Genomic DNA, 19,218 nt, shown 5'->3' with positions numbered 1-19,218 from the left:
ATAAAAAAGTGAACTCTTAGAAGACCATGATAACTACATTATAAACAGGAACAAAAAAGTGCTCAGCTGCCTGACCTGTGGTGGCACAGTGGATAGACCGTCGACCTGGAACGCTGAGGTTGCTTGTTCAAAACCCCGGGCTTGCCTGGTCAAGGCACATACAAGAGGCAACAACTGTGAGTTGATGCTTCCTGCCTCTGCCACCATTTCTTTCTCCCTATCCTCTCTCTAAAAAAAAATAATAATAATAAATAAAATCTTAAAAAAAATAAAAGGTGTTTAGCCTGACTAGGCGGTGGCGCAGTGGATAGAGCATTGGACAGGGATGCAGAGGACCCAGGTTCAAGAACCCAAGGTCGTCAGCTTGAGCATGGGCTCATCTGGTTTGAGCAAAGCTCACCAGCTTAGACCCAAGGCCGCTGGCTCAAGCAAGGGGTTACTTGGTCTGATGTAGTCCCATGGTCAAGGCACATATGGGAATGCAGTCAATGAACAACTAAGGTGTCGCAATGAAAAACTAATGACTGATGCTTCTCGTCTCTCTCTGTTCCTGTCTCTCTGTCCCTATCTATCCCTCTCGCTGACTCGCTCTCTGTCTCTGTAAAAAATAAATAAATCAATAAATAAATATAAAACATTCTTGTCTGACCAGGCGGTGGCGCAGTGGGTAGAGCGTTGGACTGAGATGCAGAAGGACCCAGGTTTGAGACCCCAAGGTTGCCAGTTTGAGCGTGGGCTCATCTGGCTTGAGCAAAAAGTTCACCAGCTTGGACCCAAGGTCGCTGGCTCGAGTAAGGGGTTACTCGGTCTGCTGAAGGCCCATGGTCAAGGCACATATGAGAAAGCAATCAATGAACAACTAAGGTGTCACAACAAAAAACTGATGATTGATGCTTCTCATCTCTCTCTCCATTCCTGTCTGTTTGTCCCTATCTATCCCTCTCTCTGACTCTCTCTGTCCCTATAAAAAAAAATAATAATAATAAATAAATAAATAAATAAATAAAGATGTTTAACTGACATACTTTACTAATACCTCCGTAAATAATTAAAGACACCCTCCACTCAAGAAGCTGTTATGTATACTAAAAGGTAAGAGTTGTACCTATAATGCATCTAAATATGCTCTGAGCAAAACAATCACCTCAAACAACATTGTTTAACACAAATGTTTAAATTCTCAGCCTTACTGTCTGTGTTAATGTACTGTGCAGCATTTAATTCCTAAGGCTCCAAATTGAAAACAAAATGCTCATTAAATGATGAAGTTTTCAGGGGAATGCAGCTCCTTTTAGAATCATGCAATACCTCATTAGGAAAAGTGGCAGCAGCTATGCTCTGAATGCGAAGACAATGCATAGAATTAGCAATAAAAATCTGTAAATATAAAAATTTGTAAAGAGAAATTATGTCTGTTTAAATATCATTTAGATATTCGAGGCTATGAGACAACTGATAGAAATGGAAAGTACAGACAGCAGCTATAGGAAAAACAAGTTCAGTGGAGGTTAGTGAACAAATGCACACAATCACCCATCATGACTCACTGTCTCTTACCTGGGGAGGAGTAGGTGTGGATGTGGGTCTCCCTATGGGTGGAGTGGGATTTCTGCTGCCACCTCCAGACATAATCTCCTCTGTTATGTCTTTACCTCCCTGGTTTGGATCCCGAATTCTTATCTATAAGGTTACAATAAGATGTCATATTTACAGATAGGTGTCTATGTAGCAGATTTATATATAGGTATGTAATGTATTAAAGGTGCAAAACTGGAAAACCTGTCAAATGTCAAAGCTGATAATCACATTTAATTTCATTTCAATCACAGAACCATATGGGGTTAATCAGAGAAATTTAGGCCATTAGTTCTGATGTGAACTAATTAAAATAAGCTAAAGGGGACTTAATTGGCTGAATTTCTAGATCAAAAAGGCAAAGTATGAATGCTTATTTTGTAAGCATTGACAAACTGATTTTATTTACAATGCTTAAAATAAGACAAGATTTATAAAGTAGTTTTAAAATATGGAAGTTACTCTGTACAATAATGTTTTAAAGGCTTTAAATGGTTCTCTGACAAAATGAAAAATGTACATATCCTAGGATCTAGGAAGAGAAATTTATGTTGTAGAAACATTATACATTTGTGTAAAGTATTTTCACTGCAATGTTGTTTTTTGAAGCAGACACAGAAACATCTTAAAGGCTGATAAAAAAAAAAACATGGTAACCAAAGAAATATGCCATATCCTTACAATTACATACCAAATACCCAATAGAAAGGATAAGATTGAGGCCCTGGCAGGTTGGCTCAGTGGTAGAGCATCGGCCTGGCGTGCAGAAGTCCCGGGTTCGATTCCCGGCCAGGGCACACAGGAGAAGCGCCTATTTGCTTCTCCACCCCTCCCCCTCTCCTTCCTCTCTGTCTCTCTCTTCCCGCAGCGAGGCTCCATTGGAGCAAAGATGGCTCGGGCGCTGGGGATGGCTCCTTGGCCTCTGCCCCAGGTGCTAGAGTGGCTCTGGTCGCGACAGAGTGACGCCCTGGAGGGGCAGAGCATCACCCCCTGGTGGGCAGAGCGTCACCCCCTGGTGGGCATGCCGGGTACATCCCGGTCGGGCGCATGCAGGAGTCTGTCTGACTGTCTCTCCCCGTTTCCAGCTTCAGGAAAAAAAAAAAAAAGATTGATCTACATGTATTGATATAGAATGCTCATCAAGATACACTTACATAAGTGAAAAGATGCAAGATATAGAACAATATGTTTGGGCTTCTTCTAATTCTGTAAGGCTACTTAAGCTTACATATGTCTATGGATGTGGTTCTATAATCGAGTTGGAGTACTTGGGTCTAGGTCTTCCAGTGTTGAAATACAAAGGCTTGTCATTACCTTCAGAGCTTAATCACAAGTAGCCCTTGATCAAGTAATTCACTAAGAGAACCATCTGGATCTCAAAGCTTTCTTAGAAGTAGTTTCTTCAGTAAGATTTCTAATATCAGCTACTTTTTCAGGCTTGAAAGTTTATTTCTAATATAGTTTTAATTATTACTTCTAATTCATTTGTTCTTTCTTCTTCAGTAACATCTATTATTACTGTCCTCCATTTTTATTATCTCCTTTATTAATTTTTCTACATTCTGAAAGTAATCTTAAAAATCCAACATCTACCATGCTGTTTCAACATTTTCAAAGCATGGGTTCTCAACTTTAGTTTCATGATACAGTGGCATGTCCTGTTTATTAGGACATATGCACAAAGTAATTTATTTCTGATAATAAAGAAGCAAAGTTTTCAATTTCACTAATTTTTATTAGAGTATTTTCAAGAGTATTGCTATGATGTCATATCATCCATCTTATCTGTGTGAATACGAGAGTCTCTTATAAACATCACCCATTTTGAGTATTCTAATGAATAAAAGATTGTAAAGTCACTCTTTTTCAAAACATTCTAAGATGTGAATTTTATGACTACACTCTAATTTTCTTGGGCCTACCTCACTGGACAGAGGTAAAGCCCCTATAACTTACTAAAAACAATTAGAATATATTTTCTACTGCTCTCTGTTTTCACAAGAAGGATTTTTCTTGTCCTTAACATTTTGCTTATTTTCTATTGTGCTATTTTTTTCATCAGTTCACAGTTGGATGCAGAGTTGACTAGGACTAGAGTTAAAGGACAATCAGGATGTGAGAACTAACCTCAAATTCCTCCTACTCAGTGAGAATTTAGCTGACTAAACCCTCCCAGCTTTGAAGCTGGAGGGCATGCCTAGCTCAGTGCCTGTTGAAGACTGATTAACAACAAATGGTACTTGCAACTTCTAGTTAAATGCCCACACAAATCCCCTAAGTCTAATAGTAAGGCTATAAAGAGCAAAAAATGGCAGTCATTTGTAAACCGAGAATAATGATTACAACTGAGGGTAAACTTATTTGATAAGTGAATGGACATTCAATTTTAAAATAAGAAAAATTAATAAAGATCTCTTACTGTCTTTTTCTCTCTCTTGGCTGGAGGGGGCTGCTGCTGTGTAGGCACTATGATAGGTGCTGACTGATACACTGGCTGACTTGGGTAAAAAGGCGTTCCTAAAGAATTAAAAAAATAGAAGCATTCAGTTATTTTTATCACTATAAAGACTATTATTAATGGTACTGTGTCACTGTACCATGAGTTGAAAAAAGTAACAAAAACAAGCATTCTTCAAGGAATGATTCCCAAATCATGCTACCTTTTCTTTAGCATCCAATATGAAAACAAATAAATAACTTATCCCTGCTGATTGCCACTACAGTTACCTTTCTAAAACACTAATCAGACTGTAGCACTGCCTTAAGAAATCTATTCTGGAGGCTCATTACCTGCAACAGTGATCCTCAACAAGCGTTTGTGAAAGTGTGCTTTGTGTGTGGGCTTGGACAAGAGCAAAAAAATATATATGATCATCCTAGGGAGTGGGAGTGGTCTCATTCTTCTCCCTACACACAGAGAACCACTGCCACAGAAAGCTGCCATTAAGGCTTGGCAAATGTCTTACTTTTTAACTTTCCAAACTTTGAATATTATTACAATTACTATAAGGGTAAATGTGAGAAGGAGCCAGACACTGTATATTTTGAAGATGGAACCTACAGATTTGCTGATGTATTAAATGTGGGTGTGTGATAGAAAGAAATGTCAGAGAAAACTCTCAAGGAAGGTTTTTTGTCTTAGCAAGTAGAGGAATGAAGGTGCTATATACTGTGCTATTTATTTACTTATTGGGATGAGGAAAACTGGAGGAAGAGAGGAGTTGAGGCAAGAAAAATCAAGAGTTTGATTTTGGACATGTAAAGTTTGAGATTCTAATTAGACCTTCAAATGGAGTTATCAAATGGACAGGAAGAGATACAAATCTGGAGTCAGAAAACAGGTATCCATTTTGAAGTTAGTAGAATATAGACAACATTTAAACCATAAAGCCATAGGTATCAAGAAAACTCAGCAAAGATGAAAAAGAAAATGAAGGCAGTGGCTGAAATTAAGAAAAAGGTTCAAGAATGGGGAAAGTGCTTAACTATGCCAAACAGCGCTGAGATGTCAACTAGATTTAACAAAGTAGAATTCACCAGTGACCTTGACAAAAGTTGTTTCCGTGGCCTAGGGGCATGCATCCTGATTAGGGTACATTCAATAGTGAATGGGAACATGGCCTACAATGGCACAGTGGATAGAGCCCCGACCTGGAACACTGAGGTTCTGGTTCGAAACCCTGGACTTGCCCAGTCAAGGCACACTTGACAAACAACCAATATAAAGCTACAATGAAGCAACCATTTCTCATCCCCCGCCTCCCTCCTCTCTCTGTAAAATCATTAAATAAAAATCTTTAAAAAAAAGTGAATTATATAAAAGAAAATGAAGTGAGTATAGATAACTCTTTTTCTAAAAAGTTTTTCTATGATGGGAATCAGAAAAGTGAGCTATATCTGAACTAAAATATGGAGCCCTGCAAAAAAAAAACAAACCCAAAACCCTTACTTACTTATTTTAAAAGGATGGGAATGAAATAGTATACCTGTATGCTGATGGGGCTAATCCAGCAGAGGAAGAAGAAAGATGACAAGGAAAGAAACAGAGAAGGGAACTGCTAGAGTAATAACCATAAATGGGTACATAATGGGCTCTAGTGCACAAGTGGAAGACTGGCCTTGGTCAGAGCATGAACAGTTGAGTCATGGTAACAAGAAAAAAAGAAATGTGTATGAAGGTAGTTGATGCAGGCAAAATCCTTGGTCCTTTACCAAATAATGTTAGCTCTATTATCATTCTCATCATGTGACACCATCACTGTCCCCACCACCATCATAATTTTCAACTGGAAATTTCATGGAAGTAGTGTAATTTGCAGAACTCTGCAGGTATCAACCAAATTTGGAGAATCAGATTTGGAAAAGATCTCATCAGAGGACATGACTGGGTTTTCAATAAGTTATCTGTAAAGAGACAAAGAAACCTTAGCCATCCTCTAGCGGTGAGTAAACTATTCTCAAAGGAGAGCTCAAATAAGCAATTTATGCTACTCTATTATGTCACTAGCTCCAAAATTCAGAAAACAAAACCCTAAAATTGGTTTCAAATGCTGCTAGAGAAGCAATACAGTCTGCTCACCTTGCCATATTTTTTAAGCTAAGTGAAATAAAATCCAAAAGGTGAACCATCCCTTAAAAAAATTCAGATTCTGCTAATGAAACATTTTAGAGTCAACATGTCTAAGACAGAAGCTCCCAAATAACAGACATGCTATAAATACCAAATGGTTAAACCTGAAGAAGAAGATATCACTATATTGAGGTTAAAACCAATTAGTAAAATATTAAGTCAACTGTAGACCCCAGGAGAAAAGGCACTCTGCTCTGAAAAACAAGTTTTCTTTTCAAAACTAATCCAACTTCTTAAATAGTTAGGGACATTTAAAAACATTTGATTCTATTAAACATATGTCTATCTTTTTCATACCACATCAATTAGGCAAATTACTTAATGTCTCTAAACCTCTTATTCATGAAATAAAATAAGTTTGTCTAGATCAGGGTTCTGTCAGCTAAAGCCCATGGGCCAAACCTAGTTGAATGCCATTTATTTTGTATATAAAGTTCTACTGGAAGACACCACATACAGTAACTTATCTATTTCTTATGGCTGCCTTCCCACTCCAAAGGTAGACACATGGCCAAGAAAGCCTAACATATTTACTCTCTGGTCCTTTGTAGAAAGTTTGCTGACCCCCATTCTAGATCAGGGATTCCCCAAACCCAGTCTATACAAAAGGTATCAATGATATATGGCAAGATTTATACAATAATAACCAGGAAACACACACAGAGAACACTATATGCTTAGCAACATAACATTTTTTGAATAGGACTGTTCCTATTTTCAAATTATTTCAGTCCCATTCCTTTGTTGTTAAAATATTTCCTTGATACTGAAGTAAATAGCACTTTTCTGTACATCTTATTTTCAAAATTAAAAATATAATAGTCCTGTGTATGTGGGTGGTGGGAAAGAGACAGGAAGGGAGAGAGATGAGAAGCATCAACCCATAGTTGCATCACTTTAGTTGTTCACTGATTGCTTCTCATAGGTGCCTTGACCCAGAGGGGAAGGAGGGGAACTCCAGCCAAGCTAGTGACCTTTGGCCTCAAGCCAGTGACCATGGGATCACGTTGATGATCTCATTCAAGCTGGTGACTCTGCGCTCAAGCTGGTGAACCTGCTCTAAAGCCAAATGAGCCCATGCTCAAGCCAGCGACCTTAGGGTTTTGAACCTGGGGCCTCGGCATCCCAGGTTGATGCTCTATCCACTGTGCCACCATTGGTCAGGCTCCTGTGTATTTCTTCCTTTACTTTATTTTATATTTATTGTATTTTCCCAGAATATTAAAAGATCTGGGAATCACTGGTCTAGTCAATATTTCTTCTCATTGGTTAAATACCAAGCATAAACATCAAACAAATGTACTATAAGATACTGAAAGGCAGGAGAATATCTCAACATCTACATTCCATAAATACTGAAGCACAATGTCTTACACACCACAAGTCTTCCAGAAACCTTTCAAACCATGAATTTTCCACAGAATCAAAGATAAACACAGTGATTAATATGCAAGTCAGTACCTAAAAATCTCTTTGTCCCATGGTATACCTAGAACAATAATAATGTTGGTATACAACCACATCACTTAATAAAAGTATTACCACTCCACAAAAACACAATCAAATTCGACTTGGGATGCCAAAACGTTTCCCATCTCCACATCTTGGGGAACAATGACACCCTCAGCTCTTATGAGCTGAATAAAGTACCCAAGCCCCACAGAGACACAGGAAAAGTGGGAAGCTGACATGGGAAAGAAAAATGACATAGCAGAGTGAGAAAAAAGGAGTGTAGACTGATTTGAAGCAATGGAGAATGAAACCTTCTACCACCGTAAATTCTCAATCTCTTTTTCTTTCTCAACATCATTGATACCACTAACCATACATTCACCTTTGCTCCCAAACCTAAAATTTTTCATCTTGGGCCATAACACCCTTAGGATGGCTGGAAATGATTTCAGTCTCTATGAGGTATTTTTCTGATATAACAGACATTAAAATATTCAAGAAACATCGATGAGAAAAAACTGAAAAGTAACACTGACTAAAATACATTCAACAGTTATCTTTCCTCAACACTATAGAAACAGTGAAAGAATTATACGATCTTATTTACTAAATTCCAGTGTAGGTAAGAATACTCTTTGAAAATGACTGTTCAAGATTTAAACCAAGTAAGGGAGTGAAGGATTAGTATTCTGAGCAAACTGTAAAATGAAGAACTAAGAAGACCTGGCCAAGTAGTTCAGTTGCTTAGAGCATCGTCCTGATATGCCAAGGTTGTGGGTTTGATCCCTGGGTCAGGGCACACACAAGAATCAACCAGTGAGTACATAAATGGGTAGAAAACAGATCAATGCTTCTCAAAGGTACATATGGAACACTTCAACAGTACTGGCAACTGTCTAAGCTGGGTAATGCACACATATCATTTTACTTTAAAACTCACATATGTGACATTTATTGTTTTAAAAATATCAAATATTTCTTAGTAAAAATACAACTTTATAAAGCCATTTTAAATAAATATATGTGAAACATTTAATGAACTGAAGTATATAATTTTAAAATGGTGGTTTCACAAGTTATACTGACCAAGGTAATAGAAAGGGTGTCTGTTTACTTAAAAAAAAAAAAGTAACACTTGGTTGCTTTTCCTGTTTCACATAAAAACCTAAGGAAAACTTTCTTGGGCTATTCTAATATTAATCATTTCTGTTGTAAATGTTCTTAATTAAATCACTAAATCCTAATGTTAGGAAACTGATTAGTGGTTACATGTTTATCTATACTAGATTATCATCTTGAAAGAACAAGTTAAAATTGTAGTATGTCCTTTAGTAAAAAAGAACAATATTTATAGAATCTTAAAGCTTAATTTTTCTAGTATTTGCTGATTTTATCCCTTATAATTCACTTTCTATGAAATAAAACAAGTGTATATGGTAGAAATTTATTGAATAAAATAAATTACTTTTATTACTCCTTGGTATTGGTTCATATACAAAATATACACATGGCACTTATTTCTATACATTAGAACACTTGTAATTTTTCAAGGCATTTTCATTTAACTATTCCTTAAAACCTCCCCATAACATAGATCTTATACTAATTTTGCAGAAAAGGAACCACAGGTAGACTGTTATATTCAGTCATTCCATCTGGCAGTCACTGTTCTGGGTGGCAGGGAATACAGCAGTGAGATAAAGAAAACTCCCTGCCTTCATGAACATTACATTCTAAGTGGGAAAACATTAACAAATGTTTTGATAACTGGTGGTAAATTCTTGGAGAAGGAAGATAAGGTATATTTACGCCATTAGCAAAATTCAAGTAAAAATCTAGGTAATGATGAGCTGGTAGCAGAAAGCAGAACCTCCACCCATGGGCTCTCTGCAACAGAATTACCAACTCCTTCAGAAGGTATCATTAACTAAATGCATTTCTAAAATACTCTTTCCTTGAAAGCCTACTTCTCTAAGAAGTAGTTTTCAAGTCAGAACTATTTGGAACACTTCATCTACAAATAACTTTGACCTCTAAACCTCATTGCTTAAACTGATGTGCCAAACAACAGAATGGATTAAGCACAACAAACAGGCAGAAACTGCTCAATTTTTCATACTTACCATAAGCATTGGGGAAGTCCCCAGGTCCCGGGCCAGGATAAAAAGGACCTGGACCCGGTGGTTGAACTGGATACTGCTGAGGGGGCCCGACATAAGGAGGGCCGCTGTGACGGTACTAGGAGAGATAAACATTTATAAATATTATGAAGGTAACTTACTATGAAAAAATAAAGTTGTGTGTGTATAAAAAATCATTTAAATGAGGTGAAACCACTTGATTAAACATAGTAAAAATGCTTGCTTGCCGTCAAGATACAATGAAGACAAAGAGAGAGGTGGGCCTTAGGTAAAGCCACGCAGCAAGTCAGTGCACAGGCAGACATTAGCGCACTGAAAAATTATTTCAGGTTCGTGGCTTTCACTGACATTGATGATACTGCAGGAACACCTTAATTACTGAGTCTGTTTTAGAGCAGCTGGTTGTGGGAAAGGGATGGGAAGAAAGGTAGGAGATAAGAACAGTTTCTGTGTCATCTCAGAAAGTTTTAACTAGAGAGGTGAACGGCTATCCTGCTGACCAATCAAAAGTTCACACATAACTAAACACTAATGCCATCAGCGGCCCTCCCTGCTCCTTCTGATGAGAACGTGGGTTAATCTCCACTCTGCTGGACTGCATGGCCCCAAGAGATACTTTACCTGTGGTATACAGTACTGAGGACCCTGGGGCACTGGGTACGGCATGGGCAGGTGGTTCACCATCATGATGTGCTGATTGGCCTGATACACGGCAGCAGGCGTCTGCGCACCAGGACGAATGGAGGGGCTGCTGTTCGGGATGGTAGCTCTAGGAGGCTGTATCTGAGGCCTCTGGAAAAACTGGGGAAGGGAGAAAATAGGTTTTCTTATTTATTTTTACAAAGGGGCATCCGTACATTTACTATCTTGCACTTTCTCCTTTCCACTAAAAATCTTATCAACTTGATTAGAAACACAATATACATGAAAAGAGATTAAACTGCCCATGGCTGAGTTCACAAAAAGTATTCCATATCAGTCACACTACACTATGTTTGATCATGTTGTCACACATTTGAAAACAGGAGAGCAGTCTCATTTTTTCAATGAAGTCTTGGCTAATTTAAACTAAAAATTCCATGCCATAACTCATCACTTTAAATATATGATAAAATATAACAAAAGGGGTGGCTGCTGTCTCCCTAAAAGTTGTTTTCCTATATAAAAACACTGATTCTTTCATAAAGATGGGTGTCTTATTATCAACTTATTAAAAATTAAAAATAGTTCCTTAAAAAATTACCATTGGCATCATTTTCAAATATTTAGAACAACAAGAATCTCTCTGGACATAAAAATTTTCATTTCAGGCCCTGGCCGGTTGGCTCAGTGGTGGAGCGTCAGCCTGGCGTGCGGAAGTCCCGGGTTCGATTCCCGGCCAGGGCACACAGGAGAGGCGCCCATCTGCTTCTCCACCCCTCCCCCTCTCCTTCCTCTCTGTCTCTCTCTTCCCCTCCCGCAGCCAAGGCTCCATTGGAGCAAAGATGGCCTGGGCGCTGGGGGTGGCTCCATGGCCTCTGCCCCAGGCGCTAGAGTGGCTCTGGTCGCAACAGAGCAACGCCCCAGATGGGCAGAGCATCGCCCCCTGGTGGGCGTGCCGGGTAGATCCTGGTCAGGCGCATGCGGGAGTCTGTCTGACTGCCTCCCCATTTCCAGCTTCAGAAAATATAAAAAATATATATATATAAAAAATAAAAAAGTTTCATTTCAGTCTATCAGGGTTAAGTTAAATTAAAACTATCTGTAGCTTGTCGCATGCTTATTGTCCCATGATGGGAAAAGCCTTCCTTTTCAAAAAGTGGCAACCGCATTCTAAAATTAACCCAATTTTGCTGCTTTCTCAAATGGTTTACAATAAAAATGAAGACTCTAGCCCTGGCTGGGTTGGTTAATGCATCATTCCAAAACACAGAGGTTTGGAGGTTCAATCCCTGGTCAGGGCACATACAGGAACAAATCGATCAATGTTCTTCTCTCTGTCTCTCTATCTAATCTATCTCCCTTCCTCTTTCTCTAAAATCAATCAATAATTTTTTTTTTTTTAAATGGAGGATAAGAATGGCCTGGAAGAGCAGAGTACAAATCTCTCAAACGGCAACCAGTACTTATGGTTATTTATGGTTCTCAGTGCAGACTTTTAAAAGTCTTGAGACAATATGCCAATATTAAAATCCCACTGTGAATTCAGCAGCAATCAACCTCACTGTAATAATCATAATGGGATAGAGTAAGAAAGAGGCCATGCAGAACCAGTAGTTTGTTACCTGGATAGGTCTGAATCCTCCCTTCAATTATGAAGCAAGAAAGCAGCAGGAAACAGAAAGAAAGCCAATGGAAAAGCTTACAGATCAGTAGGAAGGGGCAGGACATAGCATGCAGCTCAACAAAAATATCCATTTAGTAATAACAGGAGAAGGAAGATTAGAAAATCAGAATGACAGTTCTCCATTTGAGAATTCAAGCACCAATGGAATTAAAGAATCAAATCACATTTAATTGAAAATAAATCCAGTGGCAAAAAATTATTCTAATAGTAGCCACACTTACAACAGCTCGAAAGGAAATATCTGCTTAATGGCACAAGTGCAGTTGGAACTACTGACTCCTGCTCTTGGCTCTCATGGATGGCCATTATGTGACTCATTATTTAGCCTCTCTAAGATCCACTCTCCAGCTTCAACAGAGATAAGAGCTAATAAAGTGCAATTTGTCATTTTTAAAGTTTGCAACATATTAGACTCCTCATGACAGAAACTTGCTCTTTTAGACTAACCAGGCATATAAGAGGCCACTTACAGCTTTAAAATAAGGAAATATAATACAGTCTAATTATGTGTTCTAGCTCCAAAATCTGAGTTGCCTCACAATTCCAGATGTGTTGCTATTGGTCCAAATAAAGGCAAAGTTGAACTTTGTCCTTTGGACTCACTCAGGTCTTTTTCAGTCCTATTGTTAATCACTGAGCTACCCACAGGTGGTAGAAGGAGTAATTTCACATCTTGGGCTGAACTGGAAGAACTGGAATCCAGTGTCCGAGGCTCATTCCCATTCAGCCTTCATACCCCATGGGGAAAAAAAGCACTAAAGAGGTTAAGTCACTTAAAAGCAATAGACAGTAAGGTATAGCAGGAGAATGGAGTGAATGAAGAAACCAGATGGGGAAGGCCACACGGAGTAGTTGATGGAGATGAAAAGAAAGTACAAAAGGTGAAAATGATAACACAGAAACCTGGTCTGGGTCACACGAGAGCAATAGTCTTCTAGTTATCTCCACTGATACAATTTTGGTGACAGACTCTTAAGAATTTCTGTTGGCTGCAACCAGGGACATTGAACTAGTAAACTTTTCACACTAAACTTCACTTTTCTTAATAACACAGCCAAAAGAACCTATTATTCATCAATGTACGTGAGTTGCAAGAACATTTCAGGAATAAACAATCATTTTTATAACTTAATGTATCAGGAGCCACAAAACTCTTAAAAGCCTCAAGGAGAGAGTCATATTCATCTGCTTAACTTATTGAGCATTACAGATGTTAGACACAGTAGATAAAAAAGGTTAATCCCATAATAACTTTTTCATCAACTCTAGAGGGCAGCCAAGACAAGGAGAGTATCAAAGGGGTACAGATGATGATCTACTGTAGCTATATTATCATCAAATTTTTCAAAGTACTTATGGGCTAAAAAAACATGGGGTTATGGTAAGAAAGAGAGAGGAAACTAACCCATTTACTTATGCAGACCAAGAAAAACATGGGCAAAGTTTTCCCACAATTTTAATAGTTCACCATATGTGCATACTTTTCTTACCACTATTTTCCAATGCTCTACTAGAATTTTTAACCAGCCTGTCTAGAAAAACAGAGGTTACATCTTATTCAAGAAGGTTTCTGAATAGTGTTAAGGCTTTTCTTCAGCTTTTAAAGAGAAACAAGTGTTTCAATGATACTCCTAATATTAACATATAGCTGAGCCACTGAAAAACACATAATTTGTCAGTATATAAACATACAATAATTTATTAACTAAGATTTCAGCTTTGAAGTTAAATAGAAAAATGTATTCATATTGGCACATTAAATAACGGTTTAGATTTATACAGCACTTCCTAGCTAGGTATCAGGTCCCACTCTATATACTTATATATGCTGTATATTAACAATACAACAAACCTCTAAAGCAAGTGCTATTATTAACATCCCCATTAGATAGATGGACAAATCGAAGGAAAAGAAGATTAAGTAACATTCTAAAAGACTCCCACCTGTAGTTTAAATACAGTCAGGTTCTAGGTCTATAGTTTTAACTGTTACATATTTAACCTTTTATAAAATGGAATGCGCCTCATATTTTCAAAGAAATGTGCTCAGTCAGAAGAAATCATTTCAAAAGCTGAAGAGATGTGGCAAGACCTTGATCCAGCTATACTAATGGGTGAAACAACCCTCAACCATGATTCCCAGTAAGAAAAATGCTACAGCCCTGGCCGGATAGCTCGGTTGGTTAGAGTGCAGAGGGCACAGGTTTGATCCCTGGTTGGGGCGCATATAAGAATAGATCAATGTTTCTCTCTCTCCCAAATCAATTTTTTAAAAGTTAAAAAAATATGCTACACCAGTTATTTCATAAAATTTGTTTATTATTCAGGAAGACAAAATTTCTTATGCCTACAGGACTCCAACTCTTTATCTCTCTTTAAAGTAATTGAAATTTGTTCATATGCTTTTATATCCTTGATACACAACATTTAACAGAATATTTCTACAAAGACAGGCTATTTAGAGCTTGTCCTCATCCCCCTTTTAAAAAGTGTCCCATTCCCCACCCCCACTAGGACTAGAAAGGCTGTGATGGCTGGAAATGCAAAGAAATAAGAGATGGAGCCTCTTTTTTGTAGTCTCTCCAAAACTTTCAATTGTAAAGAATTAGATTTAATAGCAATACAGAGATTTAGGATTCAATGGGTGGGCACAGTGGCAAACCACAGGTAACCGAAAAGACTGTGTGAATGTGAATGGGCTTTCCCAAAATGCTTGCAATGGTTTTGAATCCCTTTTCCTCTCCACTGAGTGACGCAGAATCATTAAAAGAGTAAAACTCTTCCGGCTGGAAGGACAGTACAGGCCATTAAGTCTAACCATATATCTAAAGTTTGAATCTCTTATATGACACTAGAAAGCCCGGCGGTCATACGAAATGACCGCTGTTCTAGATATTATAAATTGTAATTAAAATGATTTGTGCAAAGGTGTCTGCTAATTCAAACTGAATTACCCAGGGCAGGCAGCGAGGACGCCCCTTTGCTTAGTGCCCCACGGGGTTTCCCCCTTCTACTTGCTTAATTGCTTAAAGTAGAGTGCAATGAAGGAAACCACTGGCAGTACATTTCTTAAGAGCCACCGCTAGCTCAATAAATAAAGGTGATTTAATTATGTTTTAATCCTTTTTGAGTTTCGGTCAGCATTACTCTGTCGTTTTTTTTGCATTTCTCTCCTGCCTTCGTTCAAGGGACTCATTTTGTCGAGACAGGCTTTTTTGTCTTGCATCTGAGGCAAGCCTTGTTTCTCTATGCTCATCAGTCTCATTTTGCCGAGAAAGACGCATTTGCTCTGCGACTGAAGCAAGCCTTGTCTTTCTCTGCTCAGTGGTTTCTTTTTGTCGAGAAAGCCTTTTTTGTGCAGCTTTAGCTCCTTTTCTCTCTTCAGTGCTGTATTTTCTGAGGCATTCTTAAAAGAAATTACGTTAAGACATAGTTTTTATGTAAAACAGATGATTGTCAATGCAAACAAATGTTCACCTTCCCCCTGACATGCTCAATTTGCGTTCAGCCTTAAATTGTTTCAAAAGCAGATGATTGCCAATGCAAACAAATGTTCACCTTCCCCCTGACCCGCTCAATTTGCATTCAGCCGTGGCAACTTCACCCCATTGGCTAGTACAGTTATGCAAGCAACCAAAAAGCTATCGGTGACAAACAGACACTTAAGCCGCATATAATAAAGATGCCCTTGGGGTTACGAAACATTAGCAACTCAAGACACAGTTCCGTTTCATTGCTGAATGGTGTTTTGACACTGCAACAGTCTTTCTACTGGCTCTGTATCTCTAATCTCTAGTTCAGGGGTAGTCAACCTTTTTATACCTACCGCCCACTTTTGTATCTCTGTTAGTAGTGAAATTTTCTAACCGCCCACCGGTTCCACAGTAATGGTGATTTATAAAGTAGGGAAGTAACTTTACTTTATAAAATTTATAAAGCAGAGTTTAAAGTAAGTTAAAGCATATAATAATAATTACTTACCAAGTACTTTATGTCAGATTTTCGCTAAGTTTGGCAGAATAAATCTTTATAAAACAACTTACTATAGTTAAATCTATCTTTTTATTTATACTTTGGTTGCTCCACTACCGCCTACCATGAAAGCTGGAACGCCCACTTAGAGGGCAGTAGGGACCAGATTGACTACCACTGCTCTAGTCCAATGTCTACACCTAAAATCACATTGAAGTCAAATCCTTCTCAGGAAGTGACAAACCTCTAAATTAGCTGAAGACTGCCAACTTTCACACTACTCTCTACTTTTTGTTTCAAGTCAACAGCTACCCTCTACCCTTTGTCCCCCTAACCAAGATTTTGAATTCCTTGAGCAACTTATTCTTTTCTCTCAATCTGCTCCCTTATTCAAAGTGTCACTAAATTGAGAATCAAACAAAAATATCCAGGTGGGGTCTAAATGAAAGAGCAGTATCTCTCTCTTATTCTGGTTAACTATGTTCCCATTAGTAAAACTAAGAATCATAGGAGCTCTTCTGTCAACCTCATTTTACTACTGATTGGTACTGAATTACAATCACTTAAAACTCATACATCTTCATACATAACCTGGCAATAAGTCATTTTCTTCATTTCTATGTATACTCTTGTCATATTATGAAGCTCACATAAGGAATCTTGTAAAGTTTGTTTCTTTGAAAATATTTCTGGTGAGAGGTTTTTGTTGTGAAGCTAAAAATATACATGTAGTGTTTAGAGTCGTACCTGACAGCCAGTAACTGCTATAAAATTTAAAATTTTAACCCACAGTTTCAGAATGCACAATTTTTTTAAAATTTGGAATATAGCACACAATGTCAAAATTACAAGACTGTCAGCAATGTGACAGGCATGTTATTAATCCAAGCACTGATGAAAACGCTAGGGCTAGGTAGAAAAGAACCATGTACAATGTAAGTATTGTCTCAAAATTAGATTAAATATATTATCTTTCAATGGCCCACTAGTATGCCAGAAGAATGGCAGAAGAAGGTGACAGCCCTCATTTGAGGTGGTACTTTAGGCAGATCCAAAATAGAGGGTGAACTTAGGGTAATGATGGTTGATGACTTTCATAGAAACACTTTAGAAGCTGGAAGAAAAGCATTACTCTTGGGAAATTGTTCTAATAATGTAGGAATTATACCATTACACAAAGATTTCTGCCCAATAACACTAATGACAAATGCTTTCTGAAGAGGCTGATAATTATATCATTCCTCATGACTTTACTCTCTAAAATTATCAGAAGACAAAGATATCTATCTCTAAAAGACTACATAGGCATGGCTGCATAGCTCGGTTGGTTAGTGTCGCCTGGATATGCAAAGGTTGCGGGTTCAATCATCAGTCAGGGCACATACAGGAACAGATCAATGTCTCTGTCTCTCACTTCCTTCCTCTCTCTCTAAAAATCAAAAAATAAAATTTTAAAACTACATAATAATAAACTCTTTTAAAACTACCTACTCATTTTTAGCAACTAGAAAAATCCTATTTAATCACATTACTTCTTCCCATGTGGGAAAGAACTACTGAGTACATATTACTTAGCAAAGCAATAAAAAAACTCATAAAAATATGCTTCTAAAAATCCTAGATTTTTAGAGGGATAACCGGTTAAGATTTGCAATTAAGAGTATTTTAGGTTACCATCATTAAAATTTCTAAATTAATCTTGAGAAAAATAATAGTGCTATGATTTTTTAGCAAGGTACAAAGAGACAAGCAGTAAAGCATCTGCATAACGTGAAATATCACTCAAGTATCAATCATATATTCTGCTGATTTACAGCTTACAATGAAGATTATTATTGTAAATTCTTTCAGTATCTTCCTGCATGTGGTCAATATGACATAATTTAGGTTTCACTGAGAATTACAAGCTATAAACCCTCAAAAGCTAAGCTGTCCAACATAGTAGCCACAAGTCATATTTGGTTACTTAAAACTAATATTTAATTTAAAAATCAGTTCTTCTGTTGCACTGCACATTTCAAGTGCTCAACAGCCAAATGTGGCTAGTAGCTCCCATAGTAAACAGCGCAAATACTGGACATTTTCATAATCACATAAAGTTCCATCAGACAGTGCTGCCCTAGAGCAGTGATTTTCAACCTTTTTTTTCATGGCACAAACACACACTAATTACTAAAGTCAGTGCCCCTGACTAAATACAACCATTTTCATCTTATGGTACAAATAAATTAGTTATTTTTGTTTGTTTGTTTCTTTTTTCTGAATCTGGAAACAGGGAGAGACAGTCAGACAGACTCCCGCATGCGCCCGACCGGGATCCACCCGGCACGCCCACCAAGGGCAAGGCTCTGCCCACCAGGGGGCGATGCTCTGCCCATCCTGGGCGTCGCCATGTTGCGACCAGAGCCACTCTTGCACCTGGGGCAGAGGCCACAGAGCCATCCCCAGCGCCCGAGCCATCTTTGCTCCAATGGAGCCTTGGCTGCGGGAGGGGAAGAGAGAGACAGAGAGGAAAGTGTGGCGGAGGGGTGGAGAAGCAAATGGGCGCTTTTCCTGTGTGCCCTGGCAGGGATTTGAACCCAGGTCCTCCGCATGCTAGGCCGACGCTCTACCGCTGAGCCAACCGGCCAAGGCTAATAAATTAGTTATTAAGGAAGAAGAGGTCAGAGCCCCTTTTTCTTTAGTAATTAGTTTATGAGTACGTGAGAAACAAAGTTTGAAAATCATTGCCCTAGAGGATTATGTCAAATGGAAGAAAGAAGCCCCTAAGGAGTCCGTCAGGAACAAGGTGTTCTGTCAGACCATAATGCAGAGTCTGGGAAATGAGCATCCTTATAGAACACTTCATTTGTAGGTAAAAATAGCCTGGGAAAGGGGGGAAAGACAGGCTGTCTCACTGCTTAAAGGAAACTTGACACCTACCAAGGACTTCATTCTTCTGTACCAGGCGCTTTGACAAGCAGGTCCTTTAATACGACACCCTTAGGAAACACGTATTGTTATTATAACCTCAGTATTGTATCATTTATGAGCCTATTTTATCCATTCCACAGATAAGATAGCCGAGGACCAAGGTTAGTTTGTAGGAAAGCTAAGACTGAATTCACGTTATGTCAACTTCC

At 38.2% G+C, this 19,218-nt stretch overlaps 1 protein-coding gene across 23 annotated transcripts in view; it reads right to left on the bottom strand.

The window, feature by feature from the left end:
• EIF4G3 (eukaryotic translation initiation factor 4 gamma 3) overlaps positions 1-19,218 on the bottom strand; it is a 345,052-nt gene that overhangs the window by 161,474 nt on the left and 164,360 nt on the right. For 15 of the 23 annotated variants that reach the window (XM_066270225.1, XM_066270224.1, XM_066270204.1 and 12 more), the window contains 5 exons: positions 12,063-12,083; positions 10,420-10,599; positions 9,781-9,895; positions 3,995-4,092; positions 1,558-1,680 (listed from right to left, as the gene is read on the bottom strand). In XM_066270225.1, the coding sequence (XP_066126322.1) occupies positions 1,558-1,680; positions 3,995-4,092; positions 9,781-9,895; positions 10,420-10,599; positions 12,063-12,083 (537 nt within the window). The remainder of the gene's footprint in view (positions 1-1,557; positions 1,681-3,994; positions 4,093-9,780; positions 9,896-10,419; positions 10,600-12,062; positions 12,084-19,218) is intronic. The other 8 variants (XM_066270210.1, XM_066270227.1, XM_066270211.1 and 5 more) reach the window with 1 other exon arrangement.

Source organism: Saccopteryx bilineata, chromosome 3 (genome assembly GCF_036850765.1).
Source record: "Saccopteryx bilineata isolate mSacBil1 chromosome 3, mSacBil1_pri_phased_curated, whole genome shotgun sequence".
Lineage (NCBI taxonomy): Eukaryota > Metazoa > Chordata > Mammalia > Chiroptera > Emballonuridae > Saccopteryx > Saccopteryx bilineata.
Note: the sequence above shows the minus strand (reverse complement) of the source record. Positions and strands in the feature narration are given on the sequence as shown.